This window comes from Salvelinus sp. IW2-2015, linkage group LG36, assembly GCF_002910315.2.
Source record: "Salvelinus sp. IW2-2015 linkage group LG36, ASM291031v2, whole genome shotgun sequence".
NCBI classification, from domain to species: Eukaryota; Metazoa; Chordata; class Actinopteri; order Salmoniformes; family Salmonidae; genus Salvelinus; species Salvelinus sp. IW2-2015.
In genome coordinates, this window is record NC_036875.1 from 10,651,954 (window position 1) to 10,677,323 (window position 25,370).

Sequence of the window (25,370 nt, forward strand, 5' to 3'; positions counted from 1 at the left end):
AATAGCATTTGAGGACATGAACACACTAGTGAGCTCCATTCGAACAACTGATTTGAGAAAGAACCTCATCGACTGCGCCTGCAGCAGACGTGATACCCTCTTGTCATGGCATTGAAACGCCTGCTCAACAAAACTGCTGACACAGGCTGTGAACAATTCAGTGGCACTCTCTCTTTACTGTGTCGCCACCATGCTCGATGCTATGTACCAGAACCGCTACTTCGATGCAGACAAGAAACAGGGTTTACGTGAAATGTTATATACACAGCTGGACAAGATGGAAATGGACACAGTGACAGTGCGCACCGAGGAAGAGAGGCTGCGGACAGACAGAGCTGAAACTTCACTGCTTGACATGTATGATGAAATCCTGGTTGAGAATGAAACAGCACAGCAAGTAAGTGAAAGAAATAGGTTTTGATTATGTTTTACTAGTAATGGGGACATACATAAATGCCAACAAAATAACTTTTTGGACAGTGTAGTGTGTGGGTGTGTGTAACCTTTATTTAACTAGGCAAGTCAGTTAAGAACAAAATCTTAATTACAATGAAGGCCTACCCCGGTCAAACCCGGACGACGCTGGGCCAATTGTGCACCGCCCTATGGGACTCCCAAACACGGCTGGATGTGATACAGTCTGGATTTGAACCAGGGACTGTAGTGACGCCTCTTGCACTGAGATGCAGTGCCTTAGACCGCTGCGTCCATGTGTGTGTGTTAACTATTTAACTGTACTAGAATGCTTAAAAAGGCCGCAAAAATTTAAATCGGTATCGTTTTTTGGCAAGGAAAATATTGGTATTGGCCAAAAATGTCACTAATTACAAAATATGTCACTAATTACTAGTGTCACTTTCACACAACAACGAACATAATATTATAGTATGAGGGATACTTCAGACAAGTGAATTGGGCTTAATGAAGACATCTAGCATCTCATATTCCCCTCTAGTTCTTGAAGGCGATCACAGGGAAATAGAGAGCAGAAGGAATATTCAGCAGGCTGGTTATACAAAGCTGAGACTCCTCACTGTGCAGTCTGTGATGTCGAACTGAAATGAACAGCCGCGGGACGTCAGGGAGAGACATCCAGAATCTGGGCTTGATCTTTCTCTGTGAAGTCGATTATGTGAAGCCAGCGGGGGAGGAAGGGCAGATGGAAGATGTAGCAATACAAGCAGAGAGCAGTCAAATCTTTTATTCATACGATCTGGGATAATTGGCTAGTGTAGTATTCAAATACTGAATGTACAAATTAAGTTTCAATGAAATGCACTCTGTTCTGACAACACAAGGAGTTGCCGTGTGGAAATGCAGAACTGGAGACTTTAAACATGTTACAAAAGACAGGAACAGAACGGAAACAAGTATCAAAAGAGCCATTTGAAAATACAAAAACACAATTCAGAATAAACAAAAGAGGATGATGGCTAGATCCAAYGCAAAGTCTCCCGGGGCTGTCTGTATTGCTGAACGACTGGGAGTGATTAGAATGTAATTCATGCATGTTTAAACTTTAAAGATCACTAAAGATCATTCCTCTCTCACAGAAAGCATGCAACCCAATCTAAGCTAGTCAGTAACAGATATAACCTAAAGCCGGTATTCAATCAATAGCAGGTAGTGGATTTCCGGACAGTGCTTTCCGAGGTGTTTCACCTGAATAACAGTGTGTCTGATTTCCATCACTTTATAATCATAAACCCATATAAATYCATGCATTGGATCAAAAGTCTGGAAACTGTCGTTCAATGTATCTCAACTATTGCATGTATTTATGTCTGTATTGTTGTGGTCAAGAGTGTATTTTGTTTTACCAATTTGATCATATTGAAGTACATTGAAAGAGGAGCCAAAGAAAACTCATGCAGGGAGGTGTAAACAYGCAGCAAGAAAACMAACAGAATAGCACATGTTCATCCRATTGACAGAAAGTGTGGGAAGGAAAAGCAGCAGGCCAGTGCAGGAAGACGATATGCTTGAGGATGAGGTGAAAGAGGCAGCAGAGCAGAGTGGGTAGAAGAGACAACAGGAAGCTGCGCCAGCGCAGAATCTCCCTCAGACACCCTCATCTGGTGACTCGCAGGCTGCAAGTTTAGAGCGAAGAAGTACTGATAGAACGTGGTGTTTACCCTTATGGAGGAACATAATGATGCAAGGACTAATATATATCTCCCATGAGATCACAACATTTTTTGCTACTCTGAATTGTATTCAAACTCTCGAGTACTGAAGGCTCCACAAGCGTAGCTATTTCATTCTGTAACTGTTTCATATTGACCACTAGGAGGCATCAGAGTCAAATACAATGACTGCAACTCCCACTGATCAATCATTGGTCTTATTTACTATTCTCAGTTGTTGACTTTAGAGACCAAAGTACAATATATGTACTCAAGGTCTCAAACCAGGAGAAAGAGCAACTAAATCACCAACATCCAAAAAAAACCTGCCTCAAGATGCTATTTTCAAGTAACTATACCTGAAATACACAAGCCAATTCAAGCACAAGCCAATTCAATACAGTACGTATGAATTCAGTGAAACCTCTCTTACCTCTATCTAGCAAAGTTTCATCTTGGACAACCACTCCAGGAGATGCGGGGGGTGGAGGAGCCTTGCGCTTTGTCCTCTTCAATGAAGACTCTGTGCTGCGACTCAGACCAGTCGTCATCTCCACAACAGAAGAGGAAAACGAGTTAGTTGAAGTATGCAAAGAAGTGACCTACCTGAAATGATTGATTTACTTGTCTAGGATTTTAATTTTAAAATGCATCACGAGCCATTTCTCTGGACATACTAACAACTACCTTTACAAACAGACCTGGTAAAGCCAGAACACAGGTCCAGTCGGGTTGAGTCCCACTCACCTGGTCACCATCCGTTTGGGTTTCGGGCTCCGAGGCGGAGATGAACCTCTGGCGATGGCTGAGGTCAGAGGGGCAGCTCTGGGACACCAGCATGGGGGGCAGAGGGGCCCGTCTCTTCTTTGGCATGTCAGAAGGCATGGTGCTGCAGTTGAATGTGGAGGAGTGGGCACTGAGTGAGCTCATGCTGAGAGGTCGAGGCCTGCTAGGGAAGACTGGGGACGCCGGGGCACTGGCAGTCATTCCCTTTAAAGAGCAAACAAACATCCAATCAGATCCTGATCAAAGGCCTGTTTTCTGCAGTAAGCAAAGAGAAAACTATCCAATCACATGGCTGTGACAATATCCCCATGCCCCACCCCAACACACACACATTTAACTCATAATCAGCCAAAACTGACCTGTAAATTAACATAGTACACACCTGCTCAGGTTTCTTCTTACTTCTCCTGAATAGACTGAACAATCCCTTGTTTTCTTTCTCCTTCTGCATTTTATCTTTGCTGGGTGGAATGGTATCTGTTAGGAATATATAGATCTCGGCCATTACACTGTAAGGTCTACACCTGTTGTATTCGGCGCACCTGACAAATGCACTTTGATTTGATCTTACTGACAACGTTTCTTAAATTTCTGTCAAAAGTATTGATGGACTTCAAATGCATAATGTCAGTGGTAAATAGAAATCGCAAAATAAACCCATGTAAAATCATGTTACATTACCTAGATGACCTTGGTGAGTTGGTGTAGTAGGTGAGGCAGGTACATCTGCTGAGTACATAGCTATGGAAGAGAAGATGGAAATTATATGCGGTAGTAAATGCACCTGTGTAATTGTAAAATGAATGAATGAATGGTGAATAGTGTTTATTCAGAATAAGTCTCTTGTTGACAGACTTAACACACGAGATTTGGTTCTGGGTGCCAAGATTAGTTCAGAATGTATGGTAATTATTCAGTTTGATGAATGTTTTGAAGGCTGATGGTTTTAAAGAGAAGCCCTTACCTTTTGTGTCTCTTGCATAAACCTCCCTTATTGCAAAATCATTGAGAGAACAGGTCAAATCCAAAGGATCCTCAGATTGGGCATCTCTCAATAAAAGTGTGCTCTGTCGCTCAAATTCACATTTCTCACAAATAGCTGGTAAGAGGTCTTCAAGGGGGACTCGAGGGCTGACTCTTAGTATAGTCTTCTGGGTCTTTTTATAGTTTATTACCAGACGGACAGTTGCCTGAAGAGTCAAAGCAATTAGATTATCAGACCTCATGACTATCCTCATTAAAAACTGCCAGAAAAACATAAATCAATCATTTCATATATACATTACAAGATAAAGCAATTATTATAACTAGGACATTTCTACCACAGATGTCTCAACTGTACCTCTGGCATCTGAGGGCCAGGCTTCTTACTCTTTTCCTCCATTCCTTTGGGCTTGAGCAAAACCTTCTCTGCCTCTAGGGCCCCGATTAAAGCGTTGGGTTTGAACTTGATGTGGTTTCTGTTGGTGGTGACGAGCTCTATAGTGTGGCCTGATGGGTTCAGGTGGTACTTGGCACAAAGCATGACTAACAAATCCATCATAGGCTTGCTGAAAAACACAAAAGGTTAGTAGTAATAAATCGCCTAAGCTAAGGATAAAAGGCTGTGTGTATCGAGAAAACACTGAACTTTTATTGTGTGGAAATTGCAAATGCCAAGGAGAAACTACTCTCACGAAAGTAGATGCTATCACAGATGACTTTTATACTCTACGTCATAGTAATGCATTCTTACGCTACTTTTTCACAGTGATAAAGCTTTGCATAAGGAGCTGTCAGTTTGTGCTTCACACACAACTGTTGGTGATGTGGAAAACCATTTAGCAACAGCATCCACACAAAGCTATGCAGCAGTTTCCAAACCCAGTCTCTGGAAATATAATACCAGAAGTTTAATCCTTGTCATAATGAGTTCACTGTACTCTGTAAAATAAAAGAGGGTGAAGAATTTGATGCTTAATCCTTTTATATTAAAAGTTGGTCTTGATTAAAGCTAGAGAGGGCAAGGGGCACAATATACCAATGGAGTATTTGAGTCTTGCAAAAATAGAAGAATGATATCTTGAGTAAACTTCGGTGATGGCAAGTGAAGAGTGTGGGCCTGTAGTTTCATACCAGGACACAAAGTCCTTGTTCTGAAAAACAACGAAGCCCTTTTGACCGTAAGATATTCATCTCATGTTTGTCTGATTAGGCGTTTTGGTCTCAGCTGAATTGGTGTGGATGAGAGTTTCATCGTCCAGACTTCATAAGATTAACTTTCATGAAATGTGTGTGCAGGGGGCCTGTAGCAAATTACACTGTCTACATGTATTCATCTTAGCAAATTCTCTAAAGTCTAAGATGGGGGGGGGGGGGGATGTTTTAAATTTATATGGAATTGTTTTAAGATGGTCATACCATGGATCATTTAGCTATTTGATTTTAGGATGTCTTTAGGTATCAAAAAATACATATTGAATTTCGCATATATATTGAGTTTCGCCAATGGAACCAAATCCCATAGCAACACATTGAACAAAACATTCATAAATGGCAAGAGAGACATTCCTTATGATTTATTTTTGAACTAAGGTTTTGAAGTGTGTCCTATATAGGAGATAAGTTCAGGAAATATATTTTTATATATTTAAACCATAAAATGTGATTACTGGGCCTAAAACGTAAATAACATTATTAAACCTTAGCAAGTGGAAAGGAATCAGCCACATCATAAAACTTTTTTTTTGCAATTAATGGTGCAAGTACTGTTAACCAAAACCACAGCTTTTACAGCACCACCTACAATATCTGACTCAGAGAAATAGGACATTACATTAGAGCCTTGGAAAGATGATGTAATGGTAGGATGTGCAGTAATCATATACCATTTTATACTGAATAAAAATATAAACGTAACATGCGACAATTTCAAAGATTTTACTGAGTGACAGTTCATAGAAGGAAATCAGTCAATTGAAATAAAATCATTAGGCCCTAATCTATGGATTTCGCATGACTGGGCAGGGGTGCAGCCATGTTTGGTTGGTGTGTTGACAAAACTGCACATTTTGGGGTGGCCTTTTATTGTCCCCAGCACAAGGTACACCTGTGCAATGATCATGCTGTTTAATCAGCTTCTTGATATGCCACGCCTGTCAGGTGGATGCAATATCTTAGCAAAGGAGAATTTTTTTTTATTTATTTTTTATTTATTTTTTTACCGTTATTTTACCAGGTAAGTTGACTGAGAACACGTTCTCATTTGCAGCAACGACCTGGGGAATAGTTACAGGGGAGAGGAGGGGGATGAATGAGCCAATTGTAAACTGGGGATTATTAGGTGACCATGATGGTTTGAGGGCCAGATTGGGAATTTATGGTCACTAACAGGGTTGTAAACAAATTTGTTCACAAAACTTGAGAGAAATAAGCTTTTTGTGCGTATAGAAAATATCCGGGATCTTTTATCTCAGCACATGAAACATGGTTGCCTTGCGTTTATATTTTTGTTCTGATGCTCAAAATGCATTTAGATCACGCTTCATCTTGGAATCATGGGGATGTCTTGGAGGTCATTTTCAAGGAGGGAAAGTTGGGAGCACTTGGTTGGTGTTTAGTCACAGTGGGACACTTCCTTTATTTCTTTAGTGCACTACTTTTGACCATGGTCCATAGGCACTAAATAGGTGCCATGTGGGACTTAAGCCCAAGTCTCACCTGCCATGGACAGTGGCCGTCTTCTCCACTCCGCCTGGCAGAACCACAACCAGAGTCAGGTCCTGTTCAAGTAGGTTCTCCTTCTGGTCCATGGTCATCAGAGGATATCCTGATACGGAGTGTCTCTGGGAGAGGCCTGCACCTTCCAGACCCTTCACTGATACTGGGGGAGAGGGTGCCTTGCTTTTGGTTGACACTCTGTCAGTAGGAAAAGGGACAAGATGAGCCTCACACAATAATATTAAACACAATAGTATCAGCCTGTTACAGTCTAAAACAATATGGTAGTATTTCACTGGTATGAATACACATCTTTCCCTGATGGTATCCATATAAATAAGAAGCATTGAACAGGTAGAAAAAGAGAAGGCAGGGGCTCTGGGTAATTTTTGTCACGAAAATAATTCTAACCGTTCGCAATAGATCTAAAAACGAAATTTCATGAGACATGATTCTGTTATTGCATAAAACAATCTGATTACACATAACACTGCATTATATAGCATGAAAGGAATCCTTTCTTCCCAACTTAAAGTAAGCAGCTATTAGATGAAAGAGCTTGGGCTCCCTTTGCAAACAAGTCACAAGACACACGTGCAGTGATTTGTCCATTGGGCCTGAGGACGGTGTGGTGAAAGGTAACCCATGTGAAACAGAAACGAAAGGTGTAGCACAGTGATCAACGTTTCTGTTCTCTAAATGTCTCTCTCTACAGGTGTCTTTTAAAACCCATCAGTCTCCCCTTTAATCACTGAATCAGCAATATTATTATCAAATTGTATTTGTCACATGCGCCGAATACAACAGACATTACCGACTAGCCCTTTCTCAACGATACAGAGTATAGTGGCATCTGCTGTGTGGTGTGTACAACTGGATAGAAAAGTCTGACCATCTGTCAGAAGAAATGTGTGGCCAATCCTTACTTTTATACTAATTACACCATCATCATTAAAACTGACTGGGCTAACTGGGGAGAGTGTAATCATATGGCCGATTTTTCTTTTCTTTAGGTTGGATTGAAAATGTTTCTCACTGTACAGACAGATTAGCTCTAACCTGACTGCAACAGCTAACGCAGTCAGCCAAAGCAAACATGCATGCGTTTTAAACGGACAAATCTCCTGATAAGATGTCACACACTTTGTCCTTCAGAGGGATACTGCACATTACAGTATGAGAAACTGGCAGTGAAATGCAATATACTGTACATAACGCTTCACTAAAACAATCTATAAATTAAAGTTGTCATTAATTATTCAAGGTGTTATTCAGTGGGGAGTAAGCTGCGTGACTAAGCTGCGTGACCTGTAGTGTATGTGATTTCCTCAGAGGTCACAACTTACTCTGAAAAATATAAATTTTTGCAATTTCTTAACTTGATGGGCCCAGGCCCACTAAGCCCTGACTTGAAATTAATATTTGTTCCTTCAGGGGGGGTTCTATTCTCAAATATTCCATGGTTCTAATCATGTAATCACACCAGTAAGCCCCCACCTTCATTCACAATAGTTGCACAATGATGCAATTAAAAGTCATTTAACTGCTTTAGATTTTAACAAAGCGTGGGACTTATGCGTCCAGAAGCCTAGAGCATCAGAAACAGACATTAGGCAGGGAAGACAAAGTGTTAAATCAACAGTTATATTCAACACACAGACAAAACTAGTCTAGAACCACCAGAAATGTCCATGAATAGCCTTGTGACTAAATATGTCAACAGACGCCCCCAGCTAAAACAGACAGACTACTGTGGTCCACACCAGGCTAGGGTACAAAGTCCAGATTTCATGTCTCTAAAAGTTTGTTTGGCAATGCGATTATGGGAATGAGCTACTCTCTCCCTATCTAAATGTTATACCATTTGCCGAAATTATGCCAAGATTTACTTTCTTTCCACAGATAGGAAACAACATTTAAGTGGCATGTCTACAAATTACAACAGTGATACTTTAATAGACTCTGGAAACAAAAAGCAGGTGCCAATATAACCAATACAATAATGTAAATACTAGTCAAAAGTCCTCAAAAGACAAACAGAATATTGTTTGGTTTATAAAACAGCCTAGCTTTTCTCAGGAGCCTTATCCAGACACTTCTGAGAACATGTGACGGAGGCAGAGACAAAAGGACTGTTTTCCTCATCCAAGCCCATGTTTCTGCAGCAGCAGCCTCTGCCAGACAGTGAGGTGACTGGTGAATGATGAGACGGAGACATGTTGCAGCTTGACCCGTCTAAGCCTACATTTACCCCCAAGTGTTTCCCTGCATATAGGAGGTCTGCTGTGCATAAACAAACCCATTCACAACCAGGGAACATGCTTATTGGTCTATAGACAGGAGGAAATGACAAGTCTGGTGCCTTTGTTTTCCGTGTCTTTTATTGATCACAGGCTTGATACAGCTGATCCTGTGTATGTATACCAGCGGCGGCTGGTGGGAGGAACTATAGGAGGACAGGCTCATTGTAATGGCTGGAACGGAATAAATTTAACAGGGGCAAACGTGGTTTCCATTTGTTTGGTACTGTTCCATTATTTCATTCCAGCCATTACAATGAGCCCGTTCTTCTATAGCTCCTCCCACCAGCCTCCACTGATGTATAGAGTGTTAGATAAAGCCTATAGATTGATTCATTACCACTAAGTACACAAAAGGGTTGTTTGGCTGTCCCCATAGGAGAACCGTTTTTGGTTCCCGGTAGAACCCTTTTGGGTTCCAGGTAGAACCCTTTTGGGTTCCAGGTAGAACCCTCTGTGGAAAGAGTTCTACCTGGAACCAAAAATGGTTCTTCAGAGGGTAACATCCGGCATACCCTTTTAGGTTCTAGATAGCAACTTTTTTTTCTAAGAGTGTAACCTTGGTAGACAAGTCAAACTAGGCCTACTATACTTATGGACTTGCCAGTTGCCAGACTGTATCAGAACACACACAGTAGTTGTGTGAACTCTCCGGTACCATTGCCAGGCATCAGTTACTGTTAGTCTGGCACCAACAATTGATGAATCACTACAGTAGTGTGAAATATGAAAACAGATGTAGAGTGAAATCAGCCTCTGATGTTTTTGCTCACACCTGGTACTGCGCAAATGTGCAACGCAGCTGCAGGAAGGTCCGCAGTCAGTCTACCTAAAGCAGACAATAACTAAATACATCCAGACGGCACACAAGAAGCCATATTGCATTTTCATAATCCTACTGTTAGATTAGCATCAAAGGCATGTGGCCTGTTCCTTCCATTATTGTCTGACGATGCACAAATAGGACTACAGCTCAAAGGCATAATATCCAGATACTGCTACCGACTTTCATATAGCTGAGATGCCTTTGTGTGTGTGCATATGAGAGAGAGAGAGACACACCGAGACAACAGTCCATAGAAGTTCAACAGTCTCCAAATCAATCCACAGACGTTGTTATAGTGTCGTACCTTTGATGGCTCCTTCCTGGTCTTTGTTAGGGCAAACATAATTAACTAACCTATAAAACAAGTATTGCCATATCAATCGCCGGCATCAGGGAGGCTGCTACTCACTCCTCTAAATGAATAAGCTGAAGGGGCTGGGAAGCAGGCGACCTGCTCAAGCCTACTGGCCTGTATTAACTACATTCTGTTTTGATTGTTACCATTTTTAAACAAGTAATATCCTGACATGCCATTCTTATATTTGTTTTGAACCAATAAGGAAGGCACAAATAACATCACCACAAGGGCTGTCTAAATTCCTTACATTCCAATGGACATGTTTGCAGCTGGAACATAGGCATGTTCCCGTGAAATACATTTTCAGCCTCTTCCATGAAATTCTTTCATAATCAATGGGAAACCCTGAGGGAAAAAGTAAATACTTGAGGGGGAAAACAGATTGTTTATGCTTATGACTGACAAGAGTGCTCTTGGAGTTGCCAAGCTGAAGTTATGTTCAGTGAATACATGGAATTATTTTACTGAGAGTTGATGCATAAAGATTAGGAAGCCTTCCCGCTGTTGAAGTCTCTTACCGGCGGTGTAGCCTAAAAGGTCCCTTGGGAAAAGGTAGGTTCATGAACAAAGCGACAAACAAAGTGGCTATGCAAACAAGCCTCCCTGCTCTCCTCTGGACAACACCCTGTGTATTTTAAGAAGCGAGAGTGCAACAATGCATACCACCACCAACGTCCACACCACTTTTTTTTTATTGCCTTGCCTGAGTAATCTACTGTACGGCCTCACACATACAGGGTTAACAGAAACTCTACTGTACACTCCCACAAAACCATTGAATCCAAGCAAACTACAACCAGTAAACTAGCTACTCAAACCAACGTGTCTTACAACATTCTTGTATGACAGTGCAAGCAACATGGCCCACATTGTCCTGTCTGAAGTTATTACCCAGGCATGTACTTTCAAGAATCGTAGCAGTAATACACAAGTGTATATAATCCTAAAACTGAAGGCACGTATACCCACTATGTTCCCCTTCAACATTGTCTTAGGAAAGAAACAACGCAACAAAAGTTAGACAGGGTGCTCTAGGAAGTAGAGCAAAACTAGAGTGCCTCAAGTCCACCTGTACTTTCTTTTCAAATGCTGGCTACAGGTTTGAACATTACACATTCATCCTAAAACAGATCCTCTCCTCCAATCATTACCCTGTAACGCCTTCTTACCTCTTGGCCTCAGTGTTGAATTCTCCCCTCTTAAATACCTGCCATCTCCACTGCGTTCAAAGACAGACTCCGCTATGCTATGACTGTTGGAGCAGAGGAGACCGGGCCTACCTTAATGCCCCGCCCAGGCTGTGACGTCAGAAAATCTGTAGTCTCCTGTACTTTAAATCCCTTCACACAGTGGGCCCCCTCAGTCAGTCGGTCGTAGAAATCTCTTAAGCCTGGTATATATCGGTGGAGCTTCAGTTCAGTGAGTGAGTGAACTCCCCCACCGTCAGTAATAAGCAAAGGGATAAATCAGCTTTACTTTACCTCCCTGCACACTGCGCTAGAGCCGTGAACCTGTGGGCAGGGCGGTGAAACAACACAGCCCTGCTATCCATCACATTCACAGCGAGTTTATCAACTTCCTCTCATATCCTCCAGTCCAAACCACACTGTGTCCGCTAGCTATCTGTCCGCCTTCTTGAGCCTGGCTACAATAGCATGCCTGGGACGCTTTTCCAACACTTAATTCAATCAGGTGTTACTTTGTATGTGTTTGCTATTCATTATCCCAAACACAGACCACCACCACACCCTGCTTCTTCGAGGTGATTCACTCTGAAATCACATCAGCAACTCTGTGTGGATCTTACTCCCATGAACAAGCCTGCCAACGAATGAGATTACACGCCTGCTCAGATGATTCTAGGGTGCTCTAGTTGCTGAGACGAGGGTTTGGAACAGATTCCCTGTAAGCTAATCTTATAAATCACTTCTGGATGATTGCTTTCTGATGACTTCTGATAAACATATCCTTATAGACGACAACAGACTTTGCCTCAAGCCTCTGATTTGTATTGATTTGCATAGTGCCGTTGAGATTGACATGATTAAATCAGCCTAATCTAAGATAACGTACCTACAGTAGCGGCATTACCTTAGTATTATACATCTGATGAATCCACAAGTCTCCATTCGAATACACTTTATTGTTTTCAAAGTCTGATCAACATTTCTTTAAATGAATCCAGCATGTCTGGTTTTGGTTAAAATCGGTTTCACTGTGAAATAGTAAAATAGCATTAGAGAAATCAATCGTAAAACAGAAAAGATGAGGTTGTTGCAGTGTGCATGGGAAGCTAGGTCAAATGATGTGATCTAAGTGACGTTGTTCATTACAGTAGTGGTTACTACAGATGTCGGATCTTAATTTGACCCATTTCGTCGCAGTAGGAAAATAATCCTACAGCAGGAAGATTTGAATATCTAAAGAAATATTTAGAAATCCCAGCCAGGGGGCACCTCGAAGCGGTGTTTGTATACAATGCAGTACCGTAGCTACCTACATTGTATCTTAGACTGCAGGTCCACTAGGTCGCCAGTTCAAGTAGCCTTCTGTATGTAGTCTACGTGCAGGCTTCACAAGAGAAGCGCTGTATTCTTATGTGGATTATAATAAATGTACTTATTTGTAGGGGGTATATGTATTTTTTGTTAAGAGAAAATCAGTTTTTTTTAGATCAATTATTTTTATGTGTTCAAGGCAAGAAGTAGGCAGAATAAATGATGTGTACTCACACATATCCCAGAGTCGGCATGGGTTCCAATCTCAGCTCAATGAAATCATCTTTGAATAAGCTTAAATGCATAACACATCTTGATAGCTTTATGAAATTAAATATTAAAGCGACACAATACAGGATGACTTCAAATGCCGGCATCAAACTGAAAAGTACAGTAGGCCTACGCTACTGTATTCAGTGCATAACAGCTAAGCAATGGAAATCTCACCTATGTAAGGGCCATCCACTCCCAAGACCATAACARCAAAGTATTCAGACCCCTTCCCTTTTTCCACTTTGTTATGAAACAGCCATATTTTTGTAAATGTATAAAAATAAACAAATACCTTTACATAAATATTCAGACCCTTTGCTATGAGACTCGAAATTGAGCTCAGGTACATCCCGTTTCCATTGATCATCCTTGAGATGTTTCTACAACATGATTGGAGTCCACTGGTGGTAAATTCAATTGACATGATTTGAAAAGGCACAAACCTGTCAATATAAAAATATCCCATAGTTGACAGTGCATGTCAGAGCAAAAATAAAGCCATGAGGTCGAATAAATTGTCCATAGAGCTCCGGGACAGGATTGTGTCAATGCACAGATCTGGGAAAGAGTACCAAAACATTTCTGCAGCATTGAAGGTCCCCAAGAACACAGTGGCCTCCATCATTCTTAAATGGAAGAAGTTTGGAACCACCAAGACTCCTCCTAGAGCTGGCCACCCGGCCAAACTGAGCAATCGGGGGAGAAGAGCCTTGGTCAGGGAGGTGACCAAGAACCCGATGGTCACTCTGACAGAGCTCCTGAGTTCCTATGTGGAGATGGGGGAACCTTCCAGAAGGACAAAGATCTCTGCAACACTCCACCAATCAGGGCTTTATTGTAAAGTGGCCAGACGGAAGCCACTCCTCAGAATAAGGCACATGACAGCCCATTTGGAGTTTGCCAAAAGGCACCTAAAGGACTCTCAGATCATGAGAAACAAGATTCCCTGGTCTGATGAAACCAAGATTGAACTCTTTGGCCTGAATGCCAAGCGTTATGTCTGGAGGAAACTTAGCACCATCCCTACAGTGAAGCATGGTGATGGCAGCATCATGCTGTGGGGATGTTTTTCAGCACCAGGAACTGGGAGAATAGTCAGGATCGAGGGAAAGATGAACACAGCAAAGTACAGAGAGATCCTTGATGAAAACCTGCTCCAGAGCACTCACGACCTCATACTGGGGCGAAGGTTCACCTTCCAACAGGACAACGACCCTAAGCACACAGCCAAGACAAAGCAGGAGTGGTTTCGGGACAAGTCTCAATGTCCTTGTGTGGCCCGGACTTGAACCCGATCAAACATCTCTGGAGACACCTGACAACAGCTGTGCAGCGACGCTCCCCATTCAACCTGACAGAGCTTGAGAGGACCTGCAGAGAAGAATGGGAGGAACTCCAAATACAGATGTTCCAAGCTTGTAGCTTGTAACAATGGGTAAAAATTTTCAATTGTGTAGATAATCCTCTAAGAAAACGAATGGTCTAAACCTCATGTCTCTATCATAATCCGTTAAAAAACAAGCGTCTCTGTGAAATGTTAACAGATCAATGAGCGTACACCAAGCCCTTTCTTTTCAAAGCCTTTTACATTTCATTCAGCTCGTGTTATGTTAATTTTGCAACCCGAGGAAACAACTTTGAAGGCGGCGACCACAAAATGTAAAATCCTCAAAAGTTGTTACGAGAAACCTGCACCGCTTTGTCAACACAGCTAGGTGCTTATTGTCGGATGTATTAGGTTACAAAATGCAACTTTTTGGACATACTGTTAATGATATGTTTGAAACAGACCCCACCGACCGATTCAGACCATAAATAATCAGAATTGTCATGGAAAAATGTATTTCATAACATAAGGAAGTGAAACGTCATCACCAAAGCGTGTTTTCACCCACTCTGGGCAGAGTGGATGGACACCCTACTTATTACTATCCCCAGCAGCTTACCAAGGCCGATTTAGTAGCCTCCTGCTTTCCAATGCTTTACTCACACAGCTACTCAGCACATAATAGATGTTGGACAACAGGTATATGAGGAAAGGTAATACTAGGCAAGCTAAACTCAGAAGAATAGATGAAGATTTACAGCACCAATATGCAGGTTGGTGTTAATGTTCCTCTGTAAAAAAAAAAGAAGAAAAAAAAAATCTATCTATATCAACATTTTTCAGTTCCATACTACTTGATAATGTCAGGAATGACATGCAGGTTGAAACTTGACCTGAAACTCTAACCGAAAAGCAGGGCTCAGAGATGCTGCCATTTACCGTCTATTACACAGTACTTAAAGTAGTTTGAACTGTCCTGTGCTGTATTTTGTTTGCTAAATCATAGTGGTTGTAAATGGAACAATCTACGCAAGAGGTCACCGTCTGCCCATTGAATATGCGACAAAAAAGCAGGAAGCTACAGTTTGACCTTGGGTAGTAAGCGTACAATGGACTCAACTAAATTTCCTACATCTTACAATGAGATCAACATAGGTTCAACTACGTCAAAGTCTTCTCCTGCACCCTCTGCCCTACTATGTACTATAGATGTCCCATTCCCTGGTTCTTTCACTTAAAATAACAGAACTAGGTGCTTGATACAGTACAATGATCAAGTGTCACACAGTTCATGCTCCAAGTGAAACAAACAGAGGAATTTCTACTGAAACACATGATCTTAGTATACTTCCTCTGTACATACTCTTTTGCCTTTAGMGTTTGTCCTTCATTTAATAGAAAAGCCATATCAGACGATAAGGGACAACTTGTGGTTGGAGGCATTAGTGGGTGGGAATCGGAGCGACAGGAGATGGGGGTTGGGTTGCAGAGAAGGGAAATCCCTGTGGAAAGACAAAACACAGGACCAGGGACACAGCTGGTAATTTGGTAAGAGGTTGCTCACAGTAAACACAAGCTGTTTAGAGAAGGTCTGGAAAGGCCATTACTCCAGGAGCTGTGTGGGGCGGGTGGCAGGAGATTAAAAAAAAGAAACTATGAGAACTCCCCACTTCCTATGTGTATACCTTATTATTTTAGGCAAAACAACAACAAAAAATCCCATAACATGTCCGTATGCAGGCTTCAAACTTGCTTGGAACATTTCACACCCTTATTTAGACAACTGATAAGTATCCAGGGGGCATTAATAACTTCAGAGTGGCTTAGCATTAATATACAGTATGTTATAACCTTCCGTTATGAATCGCCTTATTTCACTTCAGTAACATTGGGAAAATCCCAAATGGCACCCTATTCCCCTATATAGTGCACTACTGGTCAAAAAGTAGTGTACTATATAAGGAACGGCTGGGTGCCATTTAAGACTATAGTACATTATATCCTTCTTAATACCACTGGGACTCCAGCTGGTAGGAAGTTAGTCAGGCAGTCAGGCAGTCTGTCAATCAAAGAGATTCCAGATCATTCTGGGTGATCCTTGAATTCCATGTCCATGACACTACACAACGCTAGTCACAGAAGAGATCAACCTTGTCTGACCTGTTCTCTCCCCACACCTTATTTCAGAGGTSAAATATGCTTCTACCAGAACTTTCTCAGTATAGGCAAGTAACTTGGCCAAGTAAAGACAGGGTGAACATCTGCCAAGCATTAAGATAAGAAAACAACAAGTAATATGTTCCTGTCCAAGTGTATGTTTAAATCCGTTGCTTTTGGAGTGATAAGAGCTGAAATTAGGAGCAGTTAGCGCCTGGAACTATTTACAGTGCATTCAGAAATTATTTCAGAAGCCTTCTCTTTTTCCACATTTTGTTACGTTACAGCCTTACACGGAACCCAAACCGGCTGCGCGCGTGCACTATCGTGCGCTATCGTGCATAAAATGTATTTTGCCCCCGCTACACCAAACGAGATCACGACACGCAGGTTAAAATATCAAAACAAACTCTGAACCAATTACATTAATTTGGGACCAGGTCGAAAAGCTTTAAACATGTATGGCAATTTAGCTAGTTAGCTTGCACTTGCTAGCTAACGTTAATTAGCTAGCCAAATCGTTTCTAGGTATCGCTCCTCCTTCCAGGCTTTTTCATCTTTGAACTTATATGGTGATTGGCATCTAACTTACACTTTTACCATGACGACCGGCAAAACATTTTGTCTTTCAATCACCCACGTGGGTATAACCAATGAGGAGATGGCACATGGGTACCTGCTTCTATAAACCAATGAGGAGATGGGAGAGGCAGGACTTGCAGCGTGATCTGCGTCAGAAATAGGAATGACTTCTATTTTAGCCCTTGGCAACACAGACGCTCGTTGGTGCGCGCGAGCAGTGTGGATGCAATAATTGAATAACATGGACTTCTAAATTTATTTTGCGACGCTTGCGCACGCGACGTGTCCGGTCTGGTCAGCATGTTATTCTAAAATTGATTTTTTWAAATTCTAATCCTCATCCATCTACAGAAAACACCCCATATTGTCAAAGTGAAAACAAGTTTAGAAATCTTTGCAAGTTAAAAAAAATAATAATAATTTGAAATACCTTATTTACATAAGTATTCAGGCCCTGTAAAATGGCTCCGGAAGAAATGGCAGCAGTTTTATGGGCGCCCAACCAATTGTGCTATTATGTTTTTTTTTCACGTTATTTGTAACTTATTTTGTACATAATGTTTCTGCTACCGTATCTTATGGCAAAAAAGAGCTTCTGGATATCAGGACAAAGATCACTCACCTCGGATTAGAGATTTTTTCTACAACAAGGACGACGCACAAGACATTCTCCAAACACCCCACAGGGCCGACATCCCCGTTATTTGCAAAAGGAAGCGACGCAGGTACAGAGGACAAAGATGCCTGGTCAGGACCCAGAGAAGGCGACTGGGAAAGCTGCCGTTACCGTCAATACTACTCGCCAACGTGCAATCATTGGACAATAAATTAGACGAGGTACGATCACGAATATACCAGCGGGACATCAAAAACTTTCTATCCTATGTTTCACGGAATCGTGGCTGAATGACGACATGGATATTCAGCTAGTGGGATATACGCTGCACCGGCAAGATAGAACAGCACACTCCGGTAAAACGAGGGGGGGCGGTCTGTGCATACAGCTGGTGCACGAAATCTAAGGAAGTCTCTAGATTTTGCTCACCTGAAGTAGAGTATATTGTGATAAGTTGCAGGCCACACTACTTGCCAAGAGAGTTTTCAGCTATACTTTTCGTGGCTGTTTATTTACCACCACAGACAGATGTTGGCACTAAGACCGCACTCAGTCAGCTGTATAAGCAAATAAGCAAAGAGGAAACCACTCACCCAGAGGCGGCACTCCTAGTGGCCAGAGACTTTAATGCAGGGAAACTTAAATCAGTTCTACCAAATTTCTATCAACATGTTAAATGTGCAACCAGAGGGAAAAAAATTCTAGATCACCTGTACTCCACACACAGAGACGCGTACAAAGCTCTCCCTCGCCCTCCATTTGGTAAATCCGACCACATCTCTATCCTCCTGATTCCTGCTTACAAGCAAAAATTAAAGCAGGAAGCACCAGTGACTCGGTCTATAAAAAAGAGGTCAGATGAAGCAGATGCTAAACTACAAGACTGTTTTGCTATCACAGACTGGAACATGTTCCGGGATTCTTACGATGGCATTGAGGAGTACACTACATCAGTCACTGGCTTTATCAATAAGTGCATCGAGGACGTCCCCCCCACAGTGACTGTACGTACATACCCCAACCAGAAGCCATGGATTACAGGCAACATTTGCACTGAGCTAAAGGGTAGAACTGCCGCTTTCAAGGTGCGGGACTCTAACCCGGAAGCTTACAAGAAATCCTGCTATGCCCTGCGATGAACCATCAAACAGGCAAAGCGCCAAAACAGGGCTAAGATTGAGTCATACTACACCGGCTCCGACGCTCGTCTTATGTGGCAGGGCTTGCAAACTATTACAGACTACAAAGGGAARAACAGACACGAACTGCCCAGTGACACGAGCCTACCAGGCGAGCTAAATCACTTCTATGTTCGCTTCGAGGCAAGCAACACTGAGGCATGCATGAGAGCATCAGCTGTTCGGGACGACTGTGTGATCATGCTCTCCGTAGCCGACGTGAGTAAGACCTTTAAACAGGTCAACATACACAAGGCTGCGGGGCCAGACGGATTACCAGGAAGTGTGCTCCGGGCATGTGCTGACCAACTGGCAGGTGTCTTCACTGACATTTTCAACATGTCCCTGATCGAGTCTGTAATACCAACATGTTTCAAGCAGACCACCATAGTCCCTGTGTCCAAGAATGACTACCGACCCGTAGCACTCACGTCCGTAGCCATGAAGTGCTTTGAAAGGTTGGTAATGGCTCACATCAACACCATTATCCCAGAAACCCTAGACCAACTCCAATTTGCATACCGCCCAAACAGATCCACAGATGATGCAATCTCTATTGCACTCCACACTGCCCTTTCCCACCTGGACAAAATGAACACTTACGTGAGAATGCTATTCATTGACTACAGCTCAGCGTTCAACACCATAGTACCCTCAAAGCTCATCACTAAGCTAAGGAACCTGGGACTAAACACCACCCTCTGCAACTGGATCCTGGACTTCCTGATGAGCCGCCAACAGGTGGTGAGGGTAGGTAGCAACACATCTGCCACGCTGATCCTCAACACTGGAGCTCCCCAGGGGTGCGTGCTCAGTCCCCTCCTGTAATCCCTGTTCACCCACGACTGCATGGCCAGGCACAACTCTAACACCATCATTAAGTTTGCAGACGACACAACAGTGTTAGGCCTGATCACCGAAAACGACGAGACAGCCTATAGGGAGGAGGTCAGAGACCTGGCCGGGTGGTACCAGAATAACAACCTATCCCTCAACGTAACCAAGACGAAGGAGATGATTGTGGACTACAGGAAAAGGAGCACCGAGCACGCCCCCATTCTCATCGACGGGGCTGTAGTGGAGCAGGTTGAGTGCTTCAAGTTCCTTGGTGTCCACATCAACAACAAACTAGAATGGTCCAAACACACCAAGACAGTCATGAAGAGGGCACGGCAAAGCCTATTCCCCCTCAGGAAACTAAAAAGATTCGGCATGGGTCCTGAGATCCTCAAAAGGTTCTACAGCTGCAACATCGAGAGCGTCCTGACTGCTTGTATCCCTGCCTGTTACGGCAATTGCTCGGCCTCTGACCGCAAGGCACTATAGAGTGTAGTGCGTACGGCCCAGTACATCCCTGGGGCTAAGCTGCCTGTCATCAAGGAACTCTACACCAGGCGGTGTCAGAGGAAGTCCCTAAAAATTGTCAAAGACCCCAACCACCCCAGTCATAGACTGTTCTCTCTACTACCGCATGGCAAGCGGTACCGGAGTGCCAAGTCTAGGACAAAGGCTTCTCAACAGTTTTTACCCCCAAGCCATAAGACTCCTAAACAGGTAATCAAATGGCTACCCGGACTATTTGCATTGTGTACCCCCTCCCCAACCCCCCTTTTTACATTGCTGCTACTCTCTGTTTATCATATATGCATAGTCACTTTAACTATACATTCATGTACATACTACCTGAATTGGGCTGGCCAACCAGTGCTCCCGCACATTGGCTAACCGGGCTATCTGCATTGTGTCCCGCCACCCACCACCCCCTCCTTTACGCTACTGCTACTCTCTGTTCATCATATATGCATAGTCACTTTAACCATATCTACATGTACATACTACCTCAATCAGCCTGACTAACCGGTGTCTGTATGTAGCCTCGCTACTGTATATAGTCTGTCTTTTTACTGTTGTTTTATTTCTTTACTTACCTATTGTTCACCTAACACCTTTTTTGCACTATTGGTTAGAGCCTGTAAGTAAGCATTTCACTAAGTATTCTGTTGTATTGGACCTGTTGTATTCGGCGCACGTGACAAATAAACTTTGATTTGATTTGCTATGAGACTCRAAATTGAGCTCAGGTGCATCCTGTTTCCATTGATCATCCCTGAGATGTTTCTACAACTTAATTGGAGTCCACCTGTAGTAAACTCAATTGATGGGACATGATTTGGAAAGGCACACACCTGTCTGTATAAAGGTCCCACAGTTGACAGTGCATGTCAGAGCTAAAGGGTATCAAAAATGGCTGCAGCATTGAAGGTTCCCAAGAACATAGTGGCCTCCATCATTCTTAAAATGGAAGAATTTTGGAACCGCCAAGACTCTTCCTAGAGCTGGCCGCCCGGCCAAACTGAGCAATCGGGGGAGAAGGGTCAGAGAGGTGACCAAGAACCCGATGGTCACTCCGGAGAACTTTCCAGAAGTACAACCATCTCTGCAGCACTCCACCAATCAGGACGTTATGGTAGAGTGGCCAGACGGAAGCCACTCCTCAGTCAGTAAAAGGCATATGACAGTCTGCTTGGAGTTTGCCAAAAAGCTCCTGAAATACTAAGACCATGAGAAACAAGATTCTCTGGTCTGATGAAACCAAGATTGAACTCTTTGGTCTGAATGCCAAGCGTCACGTCTGGAGGAAACTTGACACCACCCCTACAATAAAGCATGGTGGTGGCAGCATCATACTGTGGGGATGTTTTTCAGCGCTAGGGACTGGGAGAATAGTCAGGATCGAGGGAAAGATGAACGGCGAAAAGTACAGAGAGATCCTTGATGAAAACCTGTTCCAGAGCAGGTTCACCTTCTAACAAGACAATGACTAAGCATATACAGCCAAGACAAAGCAGGGGTGGCTTCGGCACAAGTCTCTGAATGTCCTTGAGTGGCCCAGCCAGAGCCTCGACTTGAACCTGATCAAACATCTCTGGAGAGAACTGAAAATAGCTGTGCAGCAACACTCCCCATCCAACCTGACAGAGCTTGAGAGAAACTGCCAAAATACAGGTGTGCCAAGCTTTTAGGGTCATATACAAGAAGACTCGAAAGGTTCTGAATAATTATGTAAATGTGATTTTTTTTTTTTAAATAATACACTTGCAAAAAAATCTTAAAACCTGTTTTTGTTTTTTCATTATGGGGTATTGTGCGTAGATAAGGGGAAAAACACAATTTTAAATCAATTTTAGAATAAGGCTTTAATGTTACAATGTGGGAAAAGTCGAGGGGTCTGAATACATTCTGAATGCACTGTAAACCCATCAAATACACATAAGCTTCAGCTGCCTACACTCCTAGAAAAAAAAAGTGCCATCTAGAACCTAAAAAGGTTTTTTTCGCCTGTCCCCATAGGAGAGCCCTTTTTTGTTCATGGAATAACCTTTTGGGGTTCCATTTAGGACCATTTTCATAGAGGGTTCTACATGGAACCCAAGAGTTCTTCCTGGAACCAAAAACGGTTTTATCTGGACCCAAAAAGGGGTCTCCTATGGAGATAGTCGAACTCTTTTGGAACCCTTTTTTCTAAGAGTGTATGTAAAATGTGTACGCTACTGAAAAAGAGGAACAAGTTTGCCCTTTCTGTGAGGTCAACATTTACATAAAAATGCAGAAGAGAGCGCTTTTCCCCTTGAGTCATAATTATAATATATAATCACACTGCATTCATTCTTTTATGAGACAATGCTGCATTGTCTATACAGGAGTGTTTATCAAAGAAGCATTAGCCTGTTGCTTTGCGGTCTCCCCTGATGCTCATCACATGCACTGGAGCTTTACAAAATGTCAAAGGGCCAAGAGCTTTATATGGGAACGTTAACTACGATCTTGCTTTGTGATTACAGTTTTCCATGTAAAAGACACAGAGGAAATCCCAAAATAAAAATAAATGATACTTGGGCCACAGTGCCATACACTAGCATTCATTATGAAAGATACATATTTCTCACATTTGTAACCATTAGGTTAATGGCTGCGAAATGTCTGCTTCTGTGACATATTCAATATACTGAATGAACAACTGGTAAATGATAATGTGCGCAAGAATAGCGCCATCTAGAGATTTGCTTCACATACTTTTATTCAGCCCTGTCCTATTTTTCTCTGACCTTTTTAACACAAAAGGCTCTGTTATGAAGGTGGATGGTAGGTGGCTTCCAACTGTTATGTGTTGGAAGAGTACACAACAGAAACAAAACACGGGCCAAGACTTCACAGTATTGACTATTTGTATTCTCCAGGCACTATGACGCCATTTGCACAGAGCTATTGCGTGGGATCTGTGTTGAATACGTGCTCTCTCTAGTATCAAAAACGAACACATAAATTCCTGGAATAGCCAAGCCTACCAATTCATTTGGCAAAATTTGAACATATAGTTGACTGATTTTGTATACTAACCCAGTACAACTCCAGTAATAAGCCCTCATTGGTATTTACGGTCAGTGCATTGGCTTCAACTGCACAACAAAGACGACCCATTATTCCCTGTTCTCTGGATGATGGCCACTGTCTGTTTTAGCCCTCTGAGGCATAAAGCATCCCATCCACAAGACATAAGAGCCTCTGTATTCCCAAGACCTGACGGGCTTAGCAAACACAAGCTTGTCGTAAGGTCTCAATTCCTTTTTTTTGTTAGAATACGTTTTTCATTTTCCTACTGGCCAAATTCAGTGATTTCGCCTCTCCTTTACATTTAATGGCGTTGCTATGAGTGGTGTGGGTGGCCGTTGGAATGCCACTGACCTCTTCACAGAAACGACAAACAACAAGGCCTGTGTGATATCTTTATCTACTCTATTGAGTCTGTCAAACAGTATTGTAAATAATGTGATAAACAACATTGTACAAATGTATAGGCCTAAATCATAATCGCACAAATGCTGTATCAAAACGCAGTATATACTATTCTGTATTGAAAAGTTATTTAGAAACGTGTTCATTTTCATATAAGTTCATCGCATTTAGTGAGGGAATGACACATGCTGTCCTCTATTGGCTTTCAGAGTTTTTTGACAGTGTTTTGTGTTTCATTTGTAACCTACAGTAGTTCCTGGCCCAATTGGAGACTCTTTTCCTGGCTGAACAGAGAGGCTTTTATCCCTCAGGAAAGTTTCAAGGGGAAAATGTTGCAAATGCTAGAACTCTGAGGGTTTTTGTCTATGCTATCATAACCTTCCATTAGTATCTTTATTCCCCTTTAACTGCATCCAGTGAAGATCTMATTTGCCAGGGTCTAGACTTATAACACTTCTGTTTGTAGAGGCTCAACTATTTGCACGTTTCTGTTTTAGRTCTTCTTCTGTTCGGAGTTGAAACTTTGCAGGAGTATCAAAGGATTGGGTCTCTGCAAATATTTGGACAATTATTAAGCTCACAGTTGTACTAATCAAAGTAGTTTGAAATAGCAAACTTGGATTTGAAATTGCAGTATTAGTTTCACAAGTTCCTCTCCTCACAGGGAACACTTTAGCCTCAAAGACCTATAACTTCTACCATGGAAAACATGGGTGTGCAGTAGCTCGTTATAAGGGCGTACTGCTGCCAGTATGCTCAATTCTGGCGGTATAACACAAAATATGGTTATAGGGCAGTAACTTTGACCCCAATGATTTCAGCTTGCAGCTATATTTTCCTAATATTTATCATCTGTTGTAGAATTCAGCCCATCCCTCTCGACATAGTAGCACTATTCAAAGTGGTTGAAGGCTGTGAGCTTAATTAATTGTCCAAATATTTGCAGACACTCAATCCATTTATACTCCTGCAAAGTTTCAACTCAGAACAGAAGAAGACCTAAAACAGAAACGTCCAAATAGTTAAGCCTCTACAATGTGTGACAGTGATCTCATTTGCCAGGGTCTAGACGTATGATATCTTCACTAGATGCAGTTAAATGAGAATAAAGCTGCTGAATTCAAATGCAGCTGTGCCCTTGGACTGCTAAAGTGTCTGGAAACAGCTGCAGGGATTCACAATACCTTCACCAATTCCACACTCGGCTCCACTCCGAGGGAAGCCTGCAATGTGAGATCATGGTAAAAAGGTGTCTCTCATTATCTGCAAAGGCTTCACATAGCTGGGAGGATAGGGAGAGGAATGTCACCAATAAAACACTCAACTGTCATGGAGGAAAATCTATAAACCATCCATCCTCCTTCTGGAGTCCTTTCCTGTACAGATGTAGGATCTTTGCTACAGCAGTTTGCTACAACAGGAAAATAATCCTGCAGCAACAGGAAGTGTGAATTACTATGTGCATTATAACTAATGGACATTTTTGTAGGGGCTGATACATTTTTCAAAAGGAAAACTCAACTCTGAAATGTCCAAATGGAAATTAAAACGTCAGAAGCGTTTTTACAATACAAGTTTGACATTTCCTGCATTTCAGGAAAGTTCTCCWGCAACAGGGTGATACAAATCAAGATCCTACATTTGTATAGGCCTGTATAGCCTTCAGAAAGTATTCACATCCCAAGACTTTCTCCACATTTTGTTGTGTTACAAAGTGGGATTAAAATGGATTTGTCATTTTTTGTCAACAACCTGCACAAAATACTATTTCATGTCAAAGTGGAAGAAATGTTTTATTTACTTTTGTAATTAATGGAGAGAAAAAAAACACTAATATATCTTGATTAGAT

General features: G+C 42.2%; 1 protein-coding gene across 2 annotated transcripts in view; it reads right to left on the reverse strand.

Annotated features, from left to right (window-relative positions):
- The window catches only part of cobll1b (cordon-bleu WH2 repeat protein-like 1b), a 35,314-nt gene that overhangs the window by 6,018 nt on the left and 3,926 nt on the right, over window positions 1–25,370 (reverse strand). The window contains exons 1-8 of one of the 2 annotated variants that reach the window (XM_023981774.1): window positions 11,265–11,362; window positions 6,612–6,809; window positions 4,255–4,462; window positions 3,877–4,102; window positions 3,594–3,653; window positions 3,295–3,389; window positions 2,874–3,116; window positions 2,560–2,677 (exon numbers count right to left, since the gene is read on the reverse strand). In XM_023981774.1, the coding sequence (XP_023837542.1) occupies window positions 2,560–2,677; window positions 2,874–3,116; window positions 3,295–3,389; window positions 3,594–3,653; window positions 3,877–4,102; window positions 4,255–4,462; window positions 6,612–6,709 (1,048 nt within the window). In that variant the 5' untranslated portion in view covers window positions 6,710–6,809; window positions 11,265–11,362. Of the gene's footprint in view, window positions 1–2,559; window positions 2,678–2,873; window positions 3,117–3,294; window positions 3,390–3,593; window positions 3,654–3,876; window positions 4,103–4,254; window positions 4,463–6,611; window positions 6,810–11,264; window positions 11,363–25,370 lie in introns of those variants that run through there. The other variant, XM_023981772.2, reaches the window with a different exon arrangement.